Raw genomic sequence first — 26,711 nt, 5'->3', positions numbered from 1 at the left:
GTAGAAAATTTCACAAGTATCAAAACTATTTAATCCATTTTCTTTGGTGTTATCACATACTGATTTTTTAAAACTACTTTTTGTTGAGCGCTACACACTTTTCTTGGTCTTACTCTTTTTTAGGGTTCCGTACCCTAAGGGTAAAATGGAACCCTATTACTAAGACTCCGCTGTCCGTCTGTCTGTCACCAGGCTGTATCCGAGTCCGACTCGCACTTGGCTGGTTTTTTTTACTTTCCAAGTATGTTTATTATTTTACATGAGCCATTAAAATTTTTAGTTTTAAATGAATTTATTGTACAATTTTCATTCTAATATTTAACTTTCCTTTCCATAAATAACGATACTTTTACCTAAATTGTTAATTGAAAGGTCCCTCAACCCTCAAGAAAAACTGAATGAAAGTTTATACTTAAATAGTCATGTTCTTTATAAATACACATGTATTTTACTTTCCTTGTATTCGAAATGAAAAGTAGAGTGTTTAGCTCGGGTGAAAGTATATATCGGACTGATTACCCGACTGATATATGTATGAGTGCCTCTCAACCCTCGGTTATAAATCTACTATTTATTTTTTAAGGCAAACTTGAAGCATCGGCCATGGAACGCACGCTCCAAGCGTCGCGAGAGTGCACGCTCGCTGACCGCCATACATTTGTGCCGTCGGGTTTTATGGCCCGTACGCATTTTGTCATGTGACCTTACCTCGAGAAGCGCTCGTAGCTGCAGATCATCCAGCACGCTGTGAAACAGGTCGGGGTCAACGAACCCGGGCCCGTCCTGCAGCACCGCCACGTCGTCCAGCGACTCCACCACGAGATTGACAGCTAGAACAACATAGATAAGTGTCAGTCATATGGATCGATTTCCAAAGTCAAAAATGTACTGAGAGCTTCATCTATATACACCGTGTTTTTATTGAATTCCGTTAATTTCGAGGTATGGTTAAGTACGTTTAAGAAAACTAAATGGCAGTTAATTAAAAAAAAAAGGTGATTTTATTTTATACAAAGTAATTAAATGTTGCATATAGCGTTGTTGTAACACGGGCATTGCATTTAACTCAACCAAACAATTTAAAACTGACATATCAATGTCATTTCGATCATCGATCGTCCGAGATGGTACTTAAGTTTAGTAGCAAATGTATGAACTTGTACTAAACACTAATCAAAATGTAAACAGGCGGAACAGGCCCTAACGCAAGTGTACACGCTCGTAGGGGCCTCATCAGAAAAAAAATATTGACTATCTCCGAAATGGAGTTAATTAGAATACTGGTCTTTGAGAAAGTTACTTGAATTAAGCTCAGGAATTCACCCTTGAAATTACCGGAAAAAAAAACACGGTGTATATTTTTCCATCGCTGAGCATAACCAATTCTTCCTTTCCCTGAGAAGTATAAATGCTGCTGAATGCGATTATATTTGTGCTCTGCAGATGCGACCAATGACTAAAACAGATATTACAAAAAGTTTCCATACGACAAAACATTCATTTTCACATTAGACAAAGAAAGCCGAACCAAACTAATGAAACCGAATCAATCCCGAATGGGATTTTTCTCAGAAATTGACGGCAAAGTCAACGTTGCCGGTTAAAAACTAGGTCGCGAAGTGCGTTGTTTATGGTCAGTCAAAAAATTAAAAAGTTAAAAACATTGCAGTCTCGATTTCGGGACTGCAATGTTGCATACAAATTCCATTATTTGTCGAGTTGCAAACTTTTTAAAAGTAGAAGTGACCATATCAAATGAAGGCATAGGTCCATTAAACAGCCAAACAGATGATCAGTACTTATTATTACAATGTTGGTACCGCGACTATTTAGGTGTCTCAAATAGGTTGGCGTATTTTCAGCAGAAAAATACACTTCTATTTTTAATTTAAAAAATAAAACGGCGGCAAAGCAAATCTTATTACTTTTTTCTATGAAAATATATACATAAGAACGTTGCTTCTGTAAAATATTTCTATTATATTTGTATTTATTGCGCCATTTTTGAGAAAAGCACTATATATGACTCTGCTGAAAGGCTACTTGCTGGCTTCCGATTCAATTAAACGGACGACCTTGGGATCCTCAGCCAGCAAGTAGCTACTTCCGAGCCTCGACAATAATGTACTATTATCCAAGCCAGTGCCTGCGGCATTCTTGTTTGTACCAACTGAAGAAAGAGTTGGCCTCCTCCAGCACGGCCCGCCAGGCTGCTCGTCGTCCTCGTCGTCGTCGGCCGCGGCCGCCGCGAGCGTGGCGGCCCGCAGGCGGCGCCGGCTGTTGAACTTCTTCAACTCGTCCACGGTGCCGGCGAGGTAGATATGGTTGTGCTGGTCGCTGGACACAAGGCAGTGAATGAGACGTGACTTACCGGCCGCGTTGGCCTCCTCCAGCACGGCCTGCTTGCTGGCGGGCTGCTCGTCGTCCTCGTCGTCGTCGGCCGCGGCCGCTGCGAGCGTGGCGGCCCGCAGGCGACGTCGGCTGTTGAACTTCTTGAGCTCGTCCACGGTGCCGGCGAGGTGGATACGGTTTTGCTTGTCGCGGTCCTACAACAAATTCATCGAGTTGCTTAGGGTGGTATTCCACCTGTCCAATGTCATTGCGTCTCACTCTCTCATTAAGCAAAATGTGAGACGCAATACACATTCCAATATCTTCTAATCCACCCTTAGATAGTAAGCTGAATTTCTCTGACATGTGAATCATTGTTACAATAACATCCTTGTATTATATCGTCCAAGGATCGATAGAATAACAATATCATCATAATACAAAGACCGTATGGCCAACGTAACGACATAATAAAAAATGTACACAAACTTCCAGGGATTAAAAACTATTATTTAAAAAAACGGTAACAAATTTCTTCACAAAATGGCGGGCAAACATTGATATCCTCTGTACTAACAGCTTCTTTACACCAACGAATCACGCAACATCAGCCTTCGTCAATCAACTGATGGAATTACTGCGTACGAGAGACAAGGACAAACATAATAATCGCTCGCTATAGTAAAGTCAAATTGTTTACATTCTTCATCTCGTTTGTTGGCCTGGCCCTACTTTAGTGCCTTTATTGTTAAGATACAGAGGTCAGAAAATCAACAAAAAAGGCCAAAAGATATGAAAATAACTATGTTTATATAAAAATGTTTGTTTACTCGCTAAGTTATGAATAATTCATAACTTATTATTAAGTTAATAAACCCGTTTCTAAATGTGATTTAATATGTGTTCAAACCGCGAAAGTTTTAAATGTTATAAGTTAATATCTTGACCATGGAGTCATGAGAATTGTATTTCATTTGGGTGGCGGTACCCAATCGCTTACCATCAGGCGATTCATCTGTTCGTTTGCCTCCTATATCATAAAAAAATGGGTTTCGGTTCGGTCTATTACTACAAACAATGTTGATGTCGTCGTATCTTTCTTTACTTACTCTTATCCACCTGTGGTTGAGCACGTCCTGGATGGTTATTCTCTGCGTATGGTCCACTGTCAGCATTCGCTGGACCAAATCTTTAGCGGAGTCGCTGATGTCATCCCAAAGGGGGGCGTCAAACTGTTAACAATCGATGATAGTTTTTATAGTAAGGTATAATGTCTAAAGAAATGTCCTATCTCTAAATATTTATCGTTTATCTTATTATAGGAAGCTATAGACGCCAGTCATTACCGTTTTATTTTTGTGTACGGTCGTATCGTGTAACAACACACTGTGCTTCGTATTTGCGTCATTATTTCATAATGGTTGCATATTCAGTTCAAAGTATTTGGCCAAGTTTGTTGACCGAGCGTTAGTTTAGTCTCCGTTTCAGCTTGAGCAAAAACGCTTTCAAAACAAAAAAAATTTGATGTCGAAAATTTTAATTCTCGTAATTGGAGTGGGTGCCCCACGAGTCATACCGGGGATCCGGCAGACCTCGTCGGCTATGGCGGGATAACTTGGACTCCTTTTTGAGAGACTGGCCAGATGTAGCTCAAAACCGGGACGAATGGAAGAAGAGGGGGGAGGCCTTTGCCCAGCAGTGGGCCACAATAGGCTCTCAATAATAGTAATTGGAAAATATTCAAAATGGCAAATGACTTAAGCGCCAGTAGGGTCAATGGCGTTTAAGACCCGATACGATCTGGGGATAGGTACAATTTAGCCTCCTGTCAGTTAACATAAAGTTTACTTGAGAAGTCCACGTAACAGAATGCCGAAGCCCACACGTTCATTGGATTTCACTAGTTCGACACCACCTGTGGTGTGACACGAGTATAGTGTTTTTGTGTAGGTATTATCTCTACTATTTAGACACAATAGGTCCTCACCCGCAATCTTCCTCTGCATATAGCTTCAAACAGCCTCTCCCTGGTGCCAGTGAACGGCAAGTAGCCGACTAGCAGCACGTGCAGCAGAATGCCCGCGGCCCACACGTCCACCGGCTTGCCGTACAGCTGGCTCGACACCACCTCGGGGGCCATGTAGTGGGGTGTCCCGATACGACCTGGAGATATTTACAACATTAGCTTTCAATATGGGCTCGATTCTCGTGTGATCATTGTCGATGTCAACTGACGCTTAGAATATGCTGTACATTTTTGGATCGACAAGTATTGTTAAAAGCGGCGTTAGTTATTCGTTGATACAGAAAAGTATGGGGTCAGGGTTAAGAAACAATTCGTTAAGCTGGCAGATGGACAAAATAGCTTTAAGCGGCAATCATAACTTGTCAATCCAGAAATGTACGTGCGAGGAATTGTATGTGTTCGCTGGCATTGTGAAATTGATGAAATAGGATTACGAAACAGGATTTTTAACATTTTATAATGAAATCAACGTATCCTGCCATTGACAAAATTGACATCCGGGTGTGTAGATGTCACTGTCACGGTAACCTAAGCGCATTCAAGAAAGGTTCATTACTTGTCTTGTAGTAAAGGGTTTGGTGTGTAACACTAGGGCACTAGGCTTTGATACTTTATATAGAAGTCGAATAAAGTGGCTTTAATGTGATACGTGTAATTTTTTGTCTAGAATAATTTCATTTAATCATAATTACTTAAATTGCAAACGAATCGGATGGAACAAACTTTAGCATTATGCTATTCCAATCAAAGAAAGGGACATATGATAACTTTCGTTTGTTTTTGCTATATTGACTATCGTTAAATTGGTAAACATGTAAAACTGAATTCGACACTATGTACCTAAATCAAACAAGTGACTATTATATTCCAATCATGTTAAAGCCGATGAGGAAAGGAAAATAAAATTTTGACTAGTCATATAAATGAAGATAATAATTACATCTACACGCAGGAAACAGGGTCCGTGTTGTATGTGGAAAAAGTGCCAATTGGGTACAATTTGATCAAGCGATTATAAACTCTGATGTCTGCTGCATAAGACACATGGTGTATCGGTGATATGAGTGGAAGACACGGTGCGCTAATGGAGAATGCACAGTATGTCCATGCAGCTACGGCACAATTTGCTTCGAGTCTTACCGTACTCGTCTGATTTGAGATAAGCTTGGCCCATGGGACCCATTAGCGGTCGAGTGTCCCTCACCAGTTCTGTATAATACAACCCGGTTTTAGTCAGGTTATTTTAGTTCACAAGTTAATGTTTTAAATACCCCCGGGATGTTTTATTTCAGATAATCAATTATTTCGTATAAGAAAACTAATAATTGGAATAACAGCTCTGAACGAGTGAATCAATCTGCGTTGAGATTACACGTAACTCCTACTCTTTATTTAAAGTTGGTTATAAATTTAGACTGTTACTGTCACCGGAGTCATGAAAACCCGAGTAATGAATGCACCCAAATGTATAGGTATATTCTCAGTCGGACAAGTATTCAATCAAGTCATTTTATGGCCGACACGAGTCGCAGGAACCCTCGGGTATTTCGCAGCCCAGGGCCGGTCGCACCAAACTGTCTTTCAACGTCATCATAGTGCGTTAAAATTTGTACGTTAGAAAAGTTTTACAATTCTCTACGTGATGATGGCTACAGCCGCCTAATGTAACCCCTAGAGTCACAGGGATCAAAATTTGCCGATCAAAAACGACAATAAGGTTCTTAATTTTAAGTCGGTCGGGTGTCGGGTGTTTCGGCTCGGTCTCGGTAATAATGATCAGAAACGTAAGTGACCTGGCGGCGCGCGGTGCTCGGTGGGGTGGGGCAGCTGCGCGGCGACGCCGAAGCCGCCGAGCTTAACGGGCGCGCAGTTGTCGCGCCCCGCCAGCAGCACGCAGTGCGGCCGCACGTCGCGGTGCACGATGTCGTTCTCGTGGCAGTAGCGGAGCGCCTCGAGGATCTGGCGCATGTAGTGGCTGGGGATAACAAATCATCTTACTTTGTATTTATGTAATATCATCAAATCTTATGGTTCCTGTTCTCGCCTTATCTATTTGTGCAAATAAGGCTCTGCATCACTTTATTTTTTTACTCAACTACTTTCATTATGAGAATTCCGGAATCGTAAGATAAAAATAACTGACTGTGTTCACGCGAAACGGAACGGTTAACACGATTACCGGACGAATAGAGCGACGTCACGGCCTAAGACCTCATTAGGACGAGCGCTTTTTCGACGCGCGTTAAAAAAGCGTTAAAATGACACAAATGGATACATGTATATTTATTCACACGATGGCGATGGCACTTTTTATCAAGCTTTGTTGGATTTTCGACTTTAAGCGTTAATCGAATTTAGCGTGCGGGCGGATTCAAGCGCTTTTTTAACGCGCGTTGAAAAAGCGCTCATGTGTGGCCTCTAAGTGTCAAAATAAATCCACATCATCGTACTACTGTCAATACCTACAGTATCTCTACAAGACCGAATAACGAACTTTGCATGTATAATTTTAATAAAGTATTTGCAAGTTTAAATCACGTCTTATTGTTTGTCTCTTCGTGGACAGGCTATTAATAATCGCAGTAAGAAAATTATTAGAAAAACGTGCACAGCAGTTATTTTTGGACTTAATTTATATTTAATAAATCGGAGGTGACGTCACTTCTTCTGTTTTCATATAAATTCCATAGTGGCTAATATTCATTCTGACAGTTCGAAAAAATAAATTGATTTGATTAGCAGGCAAGTGGCAGGCAAGAACCCTAGACTCAAAACAGCACACAGAAATAAAAACTGATCCTATTTTTGAATGAACTAACCAAGCAACAGCCTCGCTGTACACGAAGCCGGCGCTAGCTCTGCGCACCACCTCGAAGCAGAGATCGGATCCATCCATACTGAAAAATAAAGAACATTTCATTTAAGGATGTTACATAGTTTCACGTTTGAGCAAGTAGCCAGTTAGGTACATATTTGGGCGTTTTCTAAACTAAATATTGAAAACATGATTTTCACGTAATTTTGACGTTTGACAATTTAGTTGCCACAAATCATATTGCTCCGTATAGCGCCATCTAGTTCAGCTGACAAACCCGAAGGGACGATTTTTTCTTACCTCCTTTTTCATAAAAATTTAGAAGCTAATTTTAGTTAATTTATATTTTATCCATTGTCCATTATCCATATCATAGAGTAACTTATACTAGAGCGGTACTGTCATAGTAAATTTTGTAACCACAGTAAATTCACTGCCATCTATCGACACATGTTCTTTCACTGATATGCGTAAAAATTGTTAAATAACAAACGAAACCGTCAACGCCATCTATACGAAAGTAGGCCAAAGCTAGTAGCGCCCTCTGATCGAGAGTCAAATTTTCTTGATTTTCGAGGCACGTTTTTTCCTTAGACTGTATCCATCTATTACGGAGTTATATCTATCTTTGTCCATATCCATATAATTTCGTACATTGCCCCGTGTGTGCCTATCTCTATCGCACGCGCATAATTATATTGCTGTCTGCTCGCACAGTATCATTGACCGCCGTCATCATGGGCGGGACAGCTTTATAATTACGCGCGTGCGATAGATAGAAACAGGCGGGTCAATGTACGAAATTATTCGTGCGTAGCGTCCTTACTTTAGGAAAAAGGATAATTTGGTATTTGAAGCTTGTAGCGCGTTTATGAAAAACCGGCCAAGTGCGAGTCGGACTCGCGCACGAAGGGTTCCGTACCATTACGCAAAAAACGGCAAAAAAAAAACACATTTGTTGTATGGTATTATTATAATAATAATATAAGCCTTTTATTCAGACATTTTTTTTTACAAATTGAGAGTTTAAATACATACACAACTTATCCAAGTATATAATTTAACATAATATTAATGTTTCAGACAACATCGGTTTCGGTTTGGTCTGTGTGCCGTTTAATTAAATTGGCAAAGGCCTCTTCCATCCCTTTCCATTTTTCCCTGTCTCTCGCCAGTCTGGTCCAATGTCTCCCTGCGAATTTTACAATTTCGTCTTCTAATCTCATTTTTGGTGGTCCTTGTTTTCTTTTTCTATCTTTCAGGAACCACCATATAATTCTCTTGCTCCATTTTTCTTTGCCCCTGATCGTATGGCCTGTCCACCTCCATTTGAGTGTTTTAACTTTAATGGTTACATCTTCTACACGTGTTTTAGATCTAATGTACTTGTTCCTGATTCTGTCTCTCAATTTAACTCCAATCATACTTCTGTTGTATGGTAGCCCCACTTAAATATTTATTTTATTCTGTTTTTAGTATTTGTTGTTATAGCGGCAACAGAAATCAACTATCACGGTTCATGAGATACAGCCTGATGACAGCCGCAGACAGGCAGACGGACGGACAGCGGAGTCTTAGTAATAGGGTCCCGAACCCTAATAATGCTAATATACTTTACACCTCTCCTACAATAAAAATATTACCGAGTGTATTGTACAAGGGATTAAGCTTGTAAAGTGTAGGTTTGTTATAGATGTAGAGCTAAGACAATCTACAAGAAATAACGTCAAGGACGACGATAATTGCATGCCCTGGATAAGTCTTACTGTTTCTTCCATGCACGTAGGCAGTTGTATTATAAGTATATTACTTAAGGTACGCCACAGAACACTAATGCGTACAACTCAATTAAGAGATGTACTTAAATTATTCAGCCCAATTTACCTTGGCAACGACACAGAAAGCAACAAGTGTACTAAGACAATGAAACAGTGACGATATCGCGTCGGCGTGTTCGCGTAACATAATGTTTTTGTTATGTTTATCCTACTTTAGTTATATTCATTACATATTCTACTACTTAGGTTGCATGAAAGTATGTAAATAAGGAATTGTAAGATACATTTGTTAAGTCTTCGACAGGTTTAATACCAGTGACTGATTTAAAGGACACTAGGTATTTGCAGAGATGTGAAAATTATTAAATATGTTAATAACGCGAAAAACGCTCGACATACGTAAATACGTGAGTGACCCGACATCCGATGATATGCGGTGGGATGTTTTTTCCCCTTACATTTGCTAATCACTGGATTCCACGAAGACGAAATCCCCTGTCCCTCATTTCGTCTAGTTCGCAAAACCCGCGCAGCATGAAGATGTTCATACAATTCCTCGCCAGTCTGCCTGTGACCACGAACGTAACGTCACGTTCGAAACGTCAGGCCATAAATAAACGTAAGTTTTTACGCGATTAAGTCCCGTGTTAGTTTAAAATTACATTTGTATTTTGTTTTTATATACTTTTTATAAACTATTTTTCACATAACAAAACTTCCGTGAGACACAGACTTTAAATATATTAATAACGGGTCACTCACGTGCCTTAAAAATCCTCGCAACGCACAAGATTCCACTTTTTTAACAACTCGCTACGCTCGTGTTCATGTGCCACGATGCTATACAGATTTAACAGGTCCATGTTAAAAGAATGAGAGTTGGAAGGATTGTAACGTCAGAAAAGATTGTAATCAATCTCTACCTACAGACAAGGAATTTAAGTTCTGTACCCTGTACCATTTGGTACCTTGTCACAGTGACAATCAATATAAAAATCGCTAGTTAGACCAAGAAAAGTCTGCAACGATTCTAATAGCACACGTAGTGCACTAGTGTTATTTTAAACGTCAAACTTATATGAAATTATGAATTATGACTTATAAATAACACTTGCACTGCGTGTGCTATCAAAGCCGTTGCAGACTTTTCTTGGTCTCTCTCTAGGGACCTCATACTATTGTCACAGTGACAAGGTATGAAATGTTACAGAAATTAATTTCCTTGACCATACCTACTGAAAAGTATTTTGTATTTTGAAAATATTAGAAAATAGGTCCCAAAAACTTTGTCAAATAAAATACAAAATACTTGACGTTTATCAGATATAGGTCATTTATTCAGCAAATGAGTCTCCAAAATTACAAAAACAAAAAAATTATGAACAAAGTAACTTAACACTACATAATAAAACTAAAGAAAAACACTAAAACTAACTAGAAAATACACATTATCTATACTAAACATAAACCCCATTCCGACTCCCACCCTGTCCAAACGTGCCAAATATACTTGCGGCATTGCCGCGCTGGATAGCAAGCGATACAAAAAATACAAAATTGTTTTGTTGAAAAGGTATTCAAACACAAAATAGTTATTTTGCATTTGAAATAAAAATAGGTATTTTGCATTTAAAATAAAAGTATTTCAAATCTGGGTATTTGTATCTATAACTGACAATACTGTAGGATGCAAACCTCTGAACTAATTTCTAAAGAGAAAAGATTTAGTGCGACTTTAGGCGACGATAAGTGTTTTGTTTATTACATACGGCGTTCAAATGTTTAAATGGTTAAAGAAAAGGGACTTACTACTCAAAGACCATATACAGCATTCCCTCGGAGCTGTAAGTCTCTAAAAGCTCCACGATGTGTGGATGTTTCAGCATGTGGCATATTGTGGCCTCGCGTTTGAGGTCTGGAAACAACAATGTTTTATTTACTTCACAAGTAAATATAAAAGCGAAATATTTGTCTAGTTGTTGTTACTATAAAAGCGATTTTGACGAAATTTTCCAAGTAGAAAACTTATAAGCCTCTTAGAGATGGGGTTGGGCTACTTTATATTCTAGAATCCTTTCAGCGAGGAAGCAAATGTCTCGTAGGCGGAACCGTGGACACAGTTATATATACAGAGTAGGTAATAGCGCAGGACCGATACAAGTTTAAAAAATCCTTTTTTTTATTTTGCTGTTATTTAAAACATTACGACCAACAAAATTATTAAGTTTTGTTTGTACGTTCACATCGTCGTATATTTTGTCGGTTAAAACAACTTACCAGCAGTGCTGAGTCCAGGACTGGCAGTAAATCGGGCGACATCTACAATTTTGACCGCGAACTGTTGCCCCGTTTGACGGTGCACGCAGCGGCGGACTAAACTGAAGGGGCCCCTACAAAAACATGACATAATAAAAACATTTTATATATATAATTCATTAATCGTGAGCTCATCTACCAAATCTGCTCTGCTGAATGAGAATATACGATTAATATTAACCTTTTCGCCGCCATTAATTAAATATAAGGTCAGTACATTACGTGCCCTACTTACTCGCCACTTGATTGGTTACGTGCAATTTTTTACATGGCATTGATGACACTTTATTACTTCATTAAGATGGCGGCGAAAAGGTTTATAGGCGAGAGATAATCTGCACATGGAAGTAGACTGCGAAAACTGTACCCATTCGATGCTGGGGAAGCGATATCTCTGGAGTCTTGGCAAAAAGAATAGATGTACAAATTGTACAATCAGGGACCGGACAACCCTTTCCGCGATAAAACCCTTTCAATGGGCAACACTTAAACACGGCTAACACATTGAAAGATTTACCCTTTTGAACTGCAAGCCCATTCATACCCTTACCTTTGACTAACCCTTACCGAAAAGCTAACCAAAAATAAGGCTAGCTCTTAATAAGGGTTACCCTTATCTTTAAGCGCTTTTTATAAAGGTTTCCCTTTGCGTGAAAGAGACAGGATTAGTATATATCTACGGTAGTGTATGAAAAGAAAAGAAAATACGTGCCTAGTCAAAGAACGCCGCCGTCGCCGCCGACGATCGCTCGGATTCGAAGTAATGTGTGCTTTATGAACAAGGTAGACGACTTAAATTAGCACGCTTATATGCTAAAAGGGAAGCCCTTTATAAGGCTAACCCTTATAAGCAATATGCAAGGTGTTGGTGAGCGGATGATAAGGGTTTTGTAAGGGTATTTGGGCTACCGATTACTCAAATGTGGTAGCTTTATATAAGGGTTTTTAAAACCAAAACAAAGGGTTTCGTCTGGCAAAGGGTATGGTGAGTTAAGCCTTATGCAATACCCTTATAAAACCCCGATAAGGGATAGCGGGCCGGTCCCTGTGTACAATACCATTGACGCGATGTCGCGTCTTCGGCACTGGATAATAGTTGTTTTCTTTACAAGGGGGCAAAGTTGTTTAACCTCTCGTGCTAATATTAATACCCCCGAGCAAACGAAAGATTCCAATAAGTTCGGAAAGTGTAATCTTGAGCGTTGTGAGGGTTAAACAAATTTTAACACAACATTTTTCACCTCACCAACTCAAGGAAAATACTGACTGTAAAATATCAAACAAGATCAAACCAAATCAATTAAAAATTAATGTTATTTCACATTTAAAAGTCAATTCTACCAGACAACATAAGGAAACAACATAACATTTGCATTTGATTACTTTGCCATACGCATGTAGATAAAATGCAACTTTCTCGTCAGATTCAAGAGAGCTTTTACCAGCTGGTATGGTGAAAGAGATTTTTCACTTCAGCAGCTCGAACAAGCCTACTTTCGTCACTAGTTCTTACACTACTAGCACTTAAAGTGCGACTTTCCTCACTCCAGGGAGTGAAACAACGTAGCTTTTAAATTTTTTTTACGATATTATTCTGTGTAATTCGAAATACATTTTAACCTAAAGGTTAAAATGTATTTGTAGCGATGAGGGACTCAAAAACACGATAAATTATATGTGTAACACGAGAGCAAAGTTATTTTACATATCGTGTTTTTGAGTCCCTCATCGCTACGCTCAAGATTCTAACCTAGAATCACTCGCTTCGCTCGTGATTCAATTATAGAATCTTTCGCTTTCTCGGGACTCAAAATAAACACTCGCAAGAAAAACCAACTTTCCTCTCTTGTTGCACAAATAACTATTGCATACAAATACTTATCTATGAGGAGAGCTGACTCCCAGTGATACAGGATAGGACTTAAACAATAAAACTGCAACTATTACATATATCAGTGCTACTTTCTGTGCTTATAAACTATAGATTTACTAATTAGTTAAGAATTTACTAGGCGCCGTTCCCTAGGTGGAATGTTACCTAAACTATGGAACCCGAGTCAGTGGAAAAATATGATTTAAGCCCCAACAGTGGGTAAAACAGGATGAAAAGCAGAAGAAAGTGTAGATATTTTATTATAATTTTTTTGGCCCATTACTGAATATTTAAAAATGCAAAAATAGTATAAATTATTATAAATAAGAGAAAAGATAGATGTAATGTGTGTGTGGAAGACTGGTCTGATCACCATTTTTGTGTCTACATATAAGAAGAGGTGTGTATGATTACGAAGTATATAAAATAAATAAATAAATAAATAAAATAGCCTTTATTTACAACACAAAGAACAGTTTCACATTAACTCTCTATTTTATTTATTATCTCCCATCTTTTCTATTCTTTGTTTGCTTGCCCTTCGGCAAAGGCCTCCTCCAACCTTCTTCCTTGTTTTTGCTTGCGTTTATTTTGTTGCGTTTGTTTTGATTATGTAGTGGTGGAGGGTTATGGTCTGACTCCCCATGGTGACCAGTCGCTTGGGGACTTGATTGTTGTAAGTACAGTTGTTGTTGTATGTTTTGTGACTTCCTGTTCCATTCATTTCATTTGTAATTATATGTGGTATATGTTGTTGTAATTGTTTTCGTAGTATATTTTTCTAGTCTTTTTATTTAAAGAAAAAAAAACAAAGATTACGAAGTAAGGTAAATTAATTATTAGTCAATTTACAAATTGAAATAAATTAATTGGTTGTTACCTTCTTAATATGTACTTACGTTTTTTTTTATGTGTTTTTCCCCATGTTACAGAATATTTTAAAACAAGTGCTAAGACAAATAAACAAGCTACACTATGATAAATAAGTTTAGAAATAAACAAAAATAATTCACTTGCAGAATAACTCATGTCTCTGTGTTCAGGCATTGTTTAGCGGAAGTCTATAGTGAATACTACAAAAATAATGGCAGCACTACTTTTGGCAGAGTAGCAAAGCAATATCATTAACAGGATAAATATACAGCTTAACCTTTTGAGACCCGGACAAATATGGTGACATTCCGTCAAAACCCGAGCGGTTTGACTACCCAGGGAGCTGACAGGTCTCGAAAGGTTAAAGCAAATAAGTATGTAGGTATTTAAATTAAATACTTTAAGTACATATCTCATGTAGTAATATTGCAAATTTCGGTTAGAATATAGAAAAGGGGGAGGGGGGCGCTCTTGGGACTTCAGTGTAATTTTTTTTTTGCCAACATAACACCAAACTTTTATTATTTTGTTGTGTAAGAAATGTCAAATTAAGTATATTTTGTCATATAACATTTTTCTCTAGGATCAACAATTATTGAGATAGGCAAGGTTGTAACTAACAATAGTAGGTACAAATAACATGTCTGTTTGATCATGGTCAACCTAACACACTCCTCGCTTAGCTTGTCATCGCACCTATCTTGCCTCTGTTACTTAAATTTACTGTTCCTAACGCCTTTAAAAATTGATGATTACTACCCCATCTATCTCCATAATAGTTGATCTTAGAGAAAAATGATACATAACAAGATACTTATTTTACCATTTCTTCCTGAAGTAATAAAAAGTTGGTGTTATGTTCGAAAAAAAATATGACACTAAAAAGTCCCCAACCACAAAACACAAAAATAATAGTTAAAAAAGTTGCAATTTCAATATAACAATCTAATAAATAAAATGGGTAATTAATGTTCTAAATATAGCAACCATAATTAAATAAGTCTCAATATTTCAAAAATTAATATTTGTATGTTTATGTCGAATATTCGCGAAATTTTCTATTAGTTTTCCTATAAGATTCCGGTTACTTACTTGCCGATTATTTCACAAAGTTCGTATACTTCGTCGAAAAGTACCTCGTCCTCAGCCATTTTTCACAAAAATGAGATGCACTACGTTTCAGAAAAGGTTAAAAAATATCATTTTTGCACAGCCTTCACCCCGTAGAACGACAGGTTACGCCCTCAGAGGATTGCAGTTTACAAGGACACTAAATATTAAATGAACACAATTTGATATTATAATTGAAAGTGTTGACAATATGTTATAAGGGAGACAGGATAGACGGCGTAAAAGACATAATAGTGGATTTTAAACCGTAAATTTTAAATAAAGTCGTGAATATTCGCGCATATTTCTAGTCATTTATAACGTGACACTACCGCTTCAGTAAAATGTATTAAACACGTAAAAAGTTAGTAAAATTTTCAAACTATGTGCCAGGTTTGTGATTATCGCAAAACTTTGATAATAATCAAATAAAATAAAACATTCTGCAATATTTTCTTATCGCGATTTTGACAATTCTGAGGGTTGCGAATTATCAGTGTGAAGTTAGACACTTATTTAGTGTTGCCAGTTCAACCCAGTTCCGTCTTTAGAGATTTTTGTTGGGGTAATTTAATATGTAAAGCCTGACCCAAGAGGGCCTGACACTCTTTGATAGAGAAAGATAGTCTTATTGCGATTCCTATAAGAGGAAAGAGAAAATAGTGCCATGCTGCTTTGTCCTTATCACCGACCGGGTTTTTTTTCATGGTCGGGTTATGGCAGCATAGGTAGGAGGCGATGGCGAAATACCGAAATTTATAAGAGTGAAAGAGAAAAAGGATTATCAAATGAATACATTAACCTATCAATACATGAATATGTCTTTCTCTTACCCCTGGTCGCTCGGTTTCAAGTCTATAACTACTATACTATTAGTACTAGCGGTTACGGCGATATTTGCATCGAAAGCTGCACTTGATGCAGAAAGCAAGCCGCTTTGCCCAGTGATACTAGGGACCAATCTGAATGATTTCATCCGAGGAAACACAAATTTCATCCACTACAATTCAAGATGGCGGACCTTTTCCAAAATGGCGGCTGCAAAATTTAAAAAAAATGTAGACACAAAACGGGTGCACCGATTTTAGTGATTGATATATCAATCAATTCGTATTGACACCTGTAATCGGAAAAAAATATACAGTTTAAGAAATTAAAGATGGCGGCCGAATATTATCGCACTTTTTTTTTTTTTCCTTCTACTGAAAATAACAACTAAATGTTCTATAGTATGGTCACATATTCTTCTATTTAAATGAAACCTGATAATATTAGCTACATAATAAAATAAAAAACTTGACAATCCGTTAAGTAGTTTTTTAACTATACGCATTACAAAAAGCGCGTAACACCCGTCCGAAACGGCCCCCTCGCTCGCATAACAAAATATACCTACCTAATATAATTAAATTGAATATATAGAAATGAACTACGCCAAACTGTCCCGCCCCTCCATTACTATTTCAATGTGTGTAGTATTGAAATAGTAATGGAGGGGCGGGACAGTTTGGCGTAGTTTATCTATAAGTACCTTTCGTTTTTGCAGTTGCCTTTGCATGTGCTGCATTCTGCATTGCACTGTTCAGGGTAGACCCACCCTCCGACACGCATTGTTTCGAAACCTTTTTTACAGCCGCAATGGGCCAGGTATGAAAATTCACGCCATATCTCCCTGGCTTCAGACCATTGCGGTTCCCAACTGTCATTAGACGACTTCCAACCCCAAGAGGATGGCAATGGCACAGAGGCATCATCAAGACTAAGGGCATTGCCCCATAAGTGGCCCGCTTGATATGTGACACGGAGCGCGTGTTTATGTAATGCTGCCGAGTGCCGATGTTGGTGGGATGCTGGTTACCTACCAATTTATTTTTAGTAGCAAATAGTTCCTTGCGTACCAAGTTCACCGACGAATGCGCTGTTTGAGGGTCATATAGGTAGCAGATGAACTTACGTCGGGTCTACCCTGCACAGTGCAATGCAGAATGCAGCATATGCAAAGGCAACTGCAAAAACGAAAGGTAATTATAGATAAACTACGCCAAACTGTCCCGCCCCTCCTCAAAATAGTAATTTCAATACTACACACATTCTTCTTCTTTTCCTTCTATCTAAGCCTTTTCCCATTATCTGGGGTCGGCTCTCCTTGTCCTCTTTCTCCACACAGGACGATTTTGTGCTGTTCCGGTGTCAATATTTGTGTTTTTCAGGTCATTTTGGACCGTTGTCAGCCAAGTAGCAGGGCGTCTTCCACGGCCCCGTTTCGTCGTTGGTAGATCCAATGCCACTGGTACCATGTGATCTGGAGACCGCCTGAGTACGTGACCGTACCAGCGTAGTCGCTTTTCCTTCAGCTTTTCTTCAATAGGAGCGATTTTAAAACTGCCTCTCACGTATTCGTTACGGATCCTATCCCTCCGGGTGACTCCAGCTGACCAGAGAAGTATGCGCATCTCTGTTATATGCAGTTTTTGAACGTGTCGTTTTGTTGATGCCCAGCATTCGGTTCCATAAAGTATGGCGGGTCGCACTGCGGTTTTATATAATTTACCCTTTATTTTTAAAGGCATTCTGTTATCACACAACACCGGTCAACTGCCTCCACTTCATCCAGCCTACTGTGGTTCTATGAATTAGGTCTCTATCAATTTTACCATCGTTGCTGATTATCGACCCTAAGTATTTAAATTCTTTCACTGTAGGCAGTGGGACATCATTTATGTAGAGCTTGATTGAGTTGGGATTTGTTGTACCGTCAAACAAACATGACATGTGTTCTGTTTTCTTACGGCTTACTCTCAAACCATTTTCCTCTAATGATTTAGTCCAAATGTTTAGTTGATTTTGGAGGTCTTCGACATTATCTGATATTAGGGCGACGTCATCAGCATATAATATATTCCATGGCACTGGTTTTTGGTGAGCCCTTGTTAGGTAAAATCTATAGTGACATTAAATAATAACGGGCTTAATATTGACCCTTGATGCACTCCGTTTCTTATTTCAAACTTTTCACAGGTTCCAGCTGGACAAACTATCTGGGTGGTGACATTGGTATACATATCCTAAATTAATGCTATATACTGTTCAGGTACTTCATGAAACCTCAATACTACACACATTGAAATAGTAATGGAGGCAGGGGCGGGATAGTTTGGCGTAGTTCATTTCTATATATTCAATTTAATTATATTAGGTAGGTATATTTTGTTCTGGTTTCATATGGATTTTCTTTTTTTTACAGTTCAACCACATCGGACGAAGATGATAGAGGTAAATGTGACGTCCCACGGGTAAAGGTACCTTATGGCGGTTGGCGCTTAAGCTATTATTAACACCGCTCCAATACTATCGCGGTGCTATGCGACGTAAGCGCCAGCATCCATAAGGTTCCTTTTTCCGTGGAACGTCACAAATAATAAGCGGCAATATATTTATTTATAGCTCAATAAAGTAAATATGTATTATTTTCTTTTTTTACCTTTAAATATAAAGAAATATCATCAAAGTTGTCAGTTTTGATGCGAGGGGGCCGCGGCCGTTTCGGACGGGAGATACGCGCTTTTTGTAATGCGTATAGTTAAAAAACTACTTAACGAATTGTCAAGTTTTTTATTTTATTTTGTAGCTAATATTATCAGGTTTCATTTAAATGAAAGAATATGTTACCACACTATAGAACATTTAGTTGTTATTTTCAGTAGAAGGAAAAAAAAGAAAAAAAAAACATAATATTCTTAATATTCGGCCGCCATCTTTAATTTCTTAAATGGTATATTTTTTTCCGATTACAGGTGTCAATACCAATTGATTGATATGTCAATCACTAAAATCGGTGCACCCGTTTTGTGTCTAAATTTTTTTTTAATTTTGCAGCCGCCATTTTGGAAAAGGTCCGCCATCTTGAATTCTAGTGGAGGAAATTTGTGTTTCCTCGGATGAAATCATTCAGATTGGTCCCTAGTATCACTGGGCAAAGCGGCTTGCTTTCTGCATATAGTGCAATTTCATTTTGCTAACCGCTATAGCTATATGTCTATGGCCTGACCTGTATACTTGACGCGGCGAATGATGATCCCTATGACAGTTCATTTTTGTATGGAGTAACTGTCAATGTCAAATGTTTCTAGACTTTTTATGGGTTTTAAACATTTGTTTATTTAGAAATGTAACAATTAAGTAACAAAAATAAGTTAAAAACCTATTTGTTCAATAATATTTAAATTACGTCTATTCAAAAGCTATTTGGAGGAACTGTCATACGGACCATCATTCGCGGCGTCACGTATAATATATGATCATTGTAAAGAGGGCGCTGTTATTTTCATGTATAGGGTGACAGTTCAGTATAGTATGAAAAAATTAGTTCCCGTGAAATTCCGCAACGTGGCGCGTGATCATATATATTCCTGGTCTGACTTTATGGTTAAACCTCAAAACTGAAAACTTGTCACAAACCTGTTAAAGGTACTACATGTATAAGTTACTCTATGGTTTACTAAAAAGGCTTGTGCTGCACTCTGGTGGCTGAACATTGCAGTAATATTCCCTATTAAGTCATACGAGTATATTAGCTTTATAGAGTCTGTGCGGAAAGAAGAGTCGTGGAATGCATTTCACGGCTCTTCTCTTCTACCGTAGTTATTAACTTACTTTTTTTATAAACTGATCGGCGATTGGCCCTAGTCACACCTGATGGAAAGTGAAGACAGGGCCTAAGATGGAGCTCACCGGTTCAGTATCAGCCTATTCACTCTCGCTTTAAAGAGACCGAGGTCATATTGATCAGGGAATACAGATGGCGGGAGCGCATTCCATTCCTTAGCCGTCCGCACCAAAAAGGAGGAGGCAAAACGTTTCGTGAGAACAAATGGAACCTGGACCACGAACGGGTTACATTCCCTCGCCGCGCCTGGATGTCCGCTGATGGAAAGGGGAAGGTGGGATCAGGTCGTGCAGTTCCTGTGCGCACTCCCCGGAATGTATCCGATAGAACACCGATAGGCAAGGGACTCGACGGCGATGTTTAAGGCTCTGTATCCATGTCTTGACAGATGGGTCATCGCCAAAGAGTCTATGCTTAATGATGTAGGTATAGGATATATTTTTTTTGAAAAATAAAAGCAAACTTTTAACTTATATTTTAATTAAACTACTAATACTAAATAAATAGGTACCTTAAATTAATCTACTTTCCTTAGGAAAAATTGGTAGGTATACATTCAAGTTCTAACATATGTTTGACTCACGTCGCTCAGCAATCACAACGTCTCAATATACTATTTGACACACATAATGCTCGTCGATTGGCCAGGTAATAATAAATATCGAAACTAGTTTATGGTTGGCTTTATTTGTATTCCTGGATAAGAGCTAAGAAAATTTAGATGTTTCGTTTTTTTACAATAATATTATCATCCTAAAGACAGAGACGAAGAGGGAGAATAGGTATGAGGATAAAATTCCATGTACGAGCCATAAACTGTTATACAGTTGGTGAAGCAAATCTTGTCAGTAGAAAAAGGCGGCAAAATGTAGGCGCGAAGTTATCATCCCATAGAAAATTTGAATTTCGCACCTTTTTCTACTGACAAGATTTTTTGACCAACTACATTACACACGTTAAACTAATGCAGCCTATAACAAAATATGAATGCTGATGTAATGAAAGTCATCGTCCAGATATTCTGAACAAACAAAGAATCTTATATCCTTTCACAAGTGTCTTAAGATGTTTTTTTATACTAATACTGTCATAATAAATATTACTATACGATTCTGGCGAAATAGTTTAAATTAACCATACACAATAATTCAACTTTCACAGTCTATTTTTGTGCCATTCATTCGTCGTTGAAAATAGTCACACCCAGGAACATTAACGATGATTTCTGAGTCAGGGGATAGACTTTTCCGTGATTTATTTACATTCACTTTGTAAGTGCAATGATAATCCAATTCGTAGATTTCGAAAGTAGTTTGCTGCAAATATAAAACAAAATTATTTTTTCGTAAGTATGATTTCTTTTAAATTTAGGCTGGTAATATTTTTGTTCGCTGAATGCATGAATCTAGTATAACATGGATCGGTCATGAGGGGTGGGGCGAAATAAACGAACGGGGTCTTATATATCTTTCAGTAGTAGTGACAGAGAGCAATACATTACTTTTTGTCTTTGTCATAGTTTTACTTTTCCACCGCTGCCACAACCGAAATTGTGGCAAACAAATAAGTACGTGACATGTCATGCTTGTTCGTTGCTTGTTTAATTATTGTTGTTTTCTATGAAATTGTGCTTTCTCTTATAAAACATAGTGATGGTTAGCGTTTTGAATTGATAAAATAATGGTGAATTGTTCTGTAATCGGCTGTAATAGCCGCTCTGAGCAAAAATATGAGAACATAACCTTTCACACGTAAGTACGGTATTTTACACCTTCCTCTTAACGCAATATGTGAGAATAACATCGTAAAATTATGTTACACTCAAAGCAATGTAGAATCAAACGATTTCAATAAAAATATCACAATTATTTACGCAAATAATTATTATTACTCTGTATATGCCATACGAATAAAAAAAACCATTTACGCAAATTAACAAAACATTATTTGTAAAATTATCCGCCCAAATTACGTAGGTTGTTTGTGGTAATATGTCAGCTACTCAGACGAGTCTGAGGTCAGCCGTTTTTAATCTTCTTCTTAATTTAGCTGCATAACAATCATGTTAGGGATACCAGATGAAAATATCATAATTTTATGGGTAATTTTGACCTCGAAGATTTTTTGTATTTCTAATTTCAAAAAATAAAATAAACAAATGTTGTGAAGATTAAATGTGGTGTACATTAATTGGTGTGAATAATGTGATTGTGATTTGTGATTTCATAGAATTAAAACTCATAATACATTTTATTTTACGTTTTATTTACTAAACATGTTTAGTTTTGTACTACCCGCGCGAATTATAGGAGGTATTTCATTGTTCATACGCCTAAAAAGAACGGCCCATTGACATTTTATTCAACAATTTTAATACCGTCAAACTTTGCCGCCAGGGTAATCGCCCCAACGTGATATCAAATATTGGGGTAATTTTTACCAATATGGTATCCCCACGTTTATGACGTCATCTATGTCTATCCCTTACGGGCGCACGCGGTAGGCCGCATCTATGTAATGCTAGGTCTATGGCTGAATGTCACAGAATTCGGGTCGGGCAACATTAAATAATTTTAAATGCTGCCCGACCCTTTTTAAAGGATAGTCTTGGGTGAGGTCTTGGGATCATAGTCTGACCCGTAGCTAACTTCATTTTTCGCGGGTTTAAAATTTTAATTGCGTCTACTTTCTACTAGACGCTCATGACCGCTCATGCTAGATATTTGCGTGTTTATGCAAAATGTGACGCCGGCGCCGCTCTGTTATTGAATTTATTATTACTTCGTATATATTTATGTTTCTTTTAAATGTAGGTATCTATTTACCTCAGTGGTTGCCGAAAGAATTTTATGTTCGTGTTGTGGATTTTCACATTTTTCCGTTCGCCACTGTACAACATATCTGTAACAAACAAGTATACATATTAAATAAAACGACAATCAACATTATTGACAAAGGTATCCCGACTTAACTTTTATTTATACATAAAGATTGCAGATGAACATCTATATACTATATACTATAAATAAATTTAGCAAGGACAAGGCCTATTATTAAATAACCGATTGTGTCATTATTAAAATTGGCTCAGTAGATTTCGATTTTGATGCTACTGTGGAACTATACAGCAGACTTGCTGAAGTTGTAACCCTTCCGAATACCTACAAGTAAAAATGCAATTGCAATTGCAAAACGAGTAGGCTGTCCCATATCAAAACCTAGTAAGTGCTTCAGACCAACTTTTACAAAAGAGCGTAAAACCATAAAATGTGTCAACCGTCAAATGAGTATCACCTACCTTCTAATCTCGCTAGTAGATATTGGGTTCCAGGATATACTAGCCTTCAATTTTCCGTTTTGCCAAATAACCTTGTGCAACTTTAGGCCTTTGACAACCCTTTTATACTGTTTTTTAAGAGACTGTGGCGCAAAATCTGAAATTACATTAAAAATCATATCAACTTCAGTATTATTACCTATTTTTTTATTTAATTCTGGCTTAAGTTATTAAGTACCGTCAATCGGGGTGAATAGTGATGACCGGGGTGAATAGGGACAAAACTTAAAATGTGATTTACCTGAAAATTTCTTAATAAATATCCACATAAATTATATAATAATAGATTTTTAACCGACTTCAAGATTTCAAAGGAGGAGGTTCTCAATTCGGTTGTATGTTTTTTTTTAAATGTTTAACTCCGTCCATAACTCCGTCATTTCTGGACCGATTTTGAAAATTCTTTTTTTGATTATAAGTATATACATACAGATTGGTCCCGTTTTTGTCAAAAAGCAGTTCTGATGATGGGATCCATGAGGAATCGAGGGAACTCCTCAAATGTTAAAGGCATACATATAGTGATTTTAGTATTTTCATCAACAAATCAAGCAATTACAGTTAAAAAGTGACATTTGATGAAGTGGAACTGCTGATGATGATCAGAACGGAACTCTTCAATGACGCATAGTTCACGTTTGGCGATTTGTCCTCTTCGTTATGTTTGTTAAGCAAGTTAGGTTTTCAAGAAACATTTTTGTCAAGCTCGAGTTCTGATGATGGGATCCATGAGGAATCGAGGGAACTCCTCAAATATGAAAGGCATACATATAGTGATTTTTGTATTTTTATAAACAAATCCAGCACTTCCATTTTAAAAAGTGACATTTGATGAAGTGGAACTGCTGATGATGATCAGAACGGAACTCTTCAATGACGCATAGTTCACGTTTGGCGATTTGTCCTATTCGTTATGTTTGTTAAGCAAGTTAGGTTTTCAAGAAACATTTTTGTCAAGCTCGACTTCTGATGATGGGATCCATGAGGAATCGAGGGAACTCCTCAAATGTGAAAGGCATACATATAGCGATTTTTGTATTTTTATCAACAAATCCAGCATTTCCATTTTAAAAAGTGACATTTGATGAAGTGGAACTGCTGATGATGATCAGGATGGAACTCTTTAATGACGCATAGTTTACGTTTGGCGATTTGTCCACTTCTTTCTGTTTGTTAAGCAACTTAAGTTTTTAAGACATATTTTTGTCAAGCTCGAGTTCTGATGATGAGACCCACGAGGAACCGAGGGAACTCCTCAAATGTGAAAGGCATACATATAGTGATTTTTGTATTTTCATCAACAAATCCAGCATTTACATTTAAAAAAGTGACATTTGATGAAGTGGAACTGCTGATGATGATCAGAATGGAACTATTCAATGACACATAGTTCACGTTTGGAGATTTGTTCTCTTCCTTATGGACCCAAACCCAATCTTGGACCCGGACTCGGACCCGGACCCGGGTCTGAACATGGACCCCAACTCGGACCCGGACCCGGACCCGGACCGAACTCTGACCCAAACCTGGACCCGGACAGCCGGACACGGACCCGGACTCGGATCCGGACCCAGACCCGGACCCGGAAATGCTACTAGAAAAGTGGGTTAGGTGGGTGGGTGGGTTTTGAACTGCGATTCTCACAGAACAGAACTGCTATCAGAAAAGTAGGTTAGGTTAGGTTAGAGCTGTGACCCTTACAGAAACGAAATGCTACCAGAAAAGTAGGTTAGGTTAGGTTAGAACTGCGACCCTTACAAAAACGAAATGCTACTAGAAAAGTGGATCGGTTTACCTCCTTTTCTACATAATTAGGCAAAAGATGCTGTCTTTTTCATTTCATTGTCTGGAATCTAAGAATGCTTTCAGCGGCATCCCCCATTGAAGTCGGTTTTTTTTTCTTAAAAATTATGTATGATATAATTTGTGTGGATAGTTATTAAGAAATTTGTCCCTATTCACCCCGGTCATCCCTATTCACCCCGATTGACGGTACCTATGACACGACAGTTTAAAATCGATTTATTTTACATTTAAGAGAAACTAACTGATTGCAAGAGTAGGAATAGTTAGGTATAGAATCTCCTAGGCTTAGTAGAATTAGCTGAATTGACAGTAAGGAATCACTCGAACCACACACATACAGTCATACACATTTAAACAATCAAATGTCGGTAAAATAAAATAAATAAATAAAAACATTAGTATTGAAACTTAGTGAAAGTTGTCGAAATAATTTATATTGTATCGTGTGATATAATTGTGTATTGAATACCAATTATTATTATTATTGTTGTTATTGTTGTGACTTGGTTTTAGTTTAGTTTACTTTTTAGTTAATTTTAATGTAAATTGATATAAATTGTACTGTATTTCTGTTAAAAGTTAATTGTTCTAGTGTAAAGTACCATCTCGTAAAATTTCTGTAGCTAGCTAATTTGTTTGCACCTTATATATAAATAATAAAATAAGTTATTAATTATTATTAAATAATAATGGTTCAATAAATATATTGAATATTGTAAATTATTGTAATATATTGATTTGAAACATTTTTTCACTCATTTGGGGGTCTTTCACGAGGTAGTAAAGTAATACCTCGGTATAAGTATGATTTGTCAGGATGGACGAATCTGCACCTAAGTTTCTTTATATTATCTAATGGTCATATCAAAGAGTAAAGTAAGTAGAGTTTGTGCGGAAAGAGAAGTCTCACGACTCTTCTCTTTTCGCAAATACTCTATCTCTATAATATGTCATATTTTATTTTGACTAAGTAAACTCGTGTGAAATCCTGCTACTACTGCCCTACTAGCTACTTAACTGTGCAAATATTGGTAGGTACTAAAATGTGTACAAGGGTTAATTACAGTTTATAAACGTGTTAAATCCACTTAATAATATGAATATAGTTATATAAATTCAGAAATAGTCTATGTACGAATGAAATAAATAAATACTGTAATCGACTTGGAATTGGTTACCGGTTTCCGTTCGCGCTCTTTTTTTTAAATAGGAGTAGAAGGGCTTGGTTTTACTGGCAACCGATACCAAGTCTGAGCGCCATTCTGTACTTGGATTGCCAACTGTGAACAAGTGATTGTAAAGTGACATATAAATATAATCAAGGTGTTTCATGTGAAAATTGTAGTTTGATTAACATCACTTGAAATTGGGTTTTGTTTCGTGGTAGTGGTTTAACCAATGATATTATAACTAAAGATATGTTATAGGCGTTCCACAATTGAAGCGCTTACCTAGTACAAATTGTACAAGTTGCCTTGAGAAACGTGCACGTGCTAACGAGCTGCCGCACACCAAAAGAAAAAGACGCTTATTACTAACAACGACTTTGATGAAGATGAATGAAATTCCTCAAAAATAACAGATTTCTTCGTAGATATAGAAATAAATATGAAAGTATTTTTTTGCTCCTTATGTATAGTAGTAACCTATCTATATATATATAATATAATATATAGTCCGTCGGTCTCTTGCCACCATCAATTTCCCCGCTCTTCTTAAGCCGACTAGCATTATCAGGGATGATGGCAGGAGGCCCGATGGGGTGTCCTTGGTTCCTTGG

General features: G+C 37.6%; 2 protein-coding genes across 6 annotated transcripts in view; both read right to left on the bottom strand.

Annotated features, from left to right (window-relative positions):
- LOC134752283 (peripheral plasma membrane protein CASK) overlaps nt 1-15,625 on the bottom strand; it is a 388,960-nt gene extending 373,335 nt beyond the window's left edge. For all 3 annotated transcript variants that reach the window (XM_063687939.1, XM_063687947.1, XM_063687956.1), the window contains exons 1-9: nt 15,105-15,625; nt 11,228-11,340; nt 10,760-10,865; nt 7,177-7,254; nt 6,151-6,332; nt 4,319-4,494; nt 3,441-3,563; nt 2,372-2,546; nt 709-830 (exon numbers count right to left, since the gene is read on the bottom strand). In XM_063687939.1, the coding sequence (XP_063544009.1) occupies nt 709-830; nt 2,372-2,546; nt 3,441-3,563; nt 4,319-4,494; nt 6,151-6,332; nt 7,177-7,254; nt 10,760-10,865; nt 11,228-11,340; nt 15,105-15,163 (1,134 nt within the window). In that variant the 5' untranslated portion in view covers nt 15,164-15,625. The remainder of the gene's footprint in view (nt 1-708; nt 831-2,371; nt 2,547-3,440; nt 3,564-4,318; nt 4,495-6,150; nt 6,333-7,176; nt 7,255-10,759; nt 10,866-11,227; nt 11,341-15,104) is intronic.
- A 4,632-nt stretch (nt 15,626-20,257) lies between these two features.
- The window catches only part of LOC134752426 (anosmin-1), a 28,191-nt gene continuing 21,737 nt past the window's right edge, over nt 20,258-26,711 (bottom strand). For 2 of the 3 annotated variants that reach the window (XM_063688137.1, XM_063688144.1), the window contains 4 exons: nt 26,110-26,211; nt 23,087-23,222; nt 22,614-22,689; nt 20,258-21,104 (listed from right to left, as the gene is read on the bottom strand). In XM_063688137.1, the coding sequence (XP_063544207.1) occupies nt 20,937-21,104; nt 22,614-22,689; nt 23,087-23,222; nt 26,110-26,211 (482 nt within the window). In that variant the 3' untranslated portion in view covers nt 20,258-20,936. The remainder of the gene's footprint in view (nt 21,105-22,613; nt 22,690-23,086; nt 23,223-26,109; nt 26,212-26,711) is intronic. The other variant, XM_063688141.1, reaches the window with a different exon arrangement.

The sequence above is a fragment of the Cydia strobilella genome, chromosome 2 (genome assembly GCF_947568885.1).
Source record: "Cydia strobilella chromosome 2, ilCydStro3.1, whole genome shotgun sequence".
Taxonomy (NCBI): domain Eukaryota; kingdom Metazoa; phylum Arthropoda; class Insecta; order Lepidoptera; family Tortricidae; genus Cydia; species Cydia strobilella.
The sequence above is the reverse complement of the archived record's forward strand: the minus strand, read 5'-3'. Positions and strand labels throughout refer to the sequence as shown.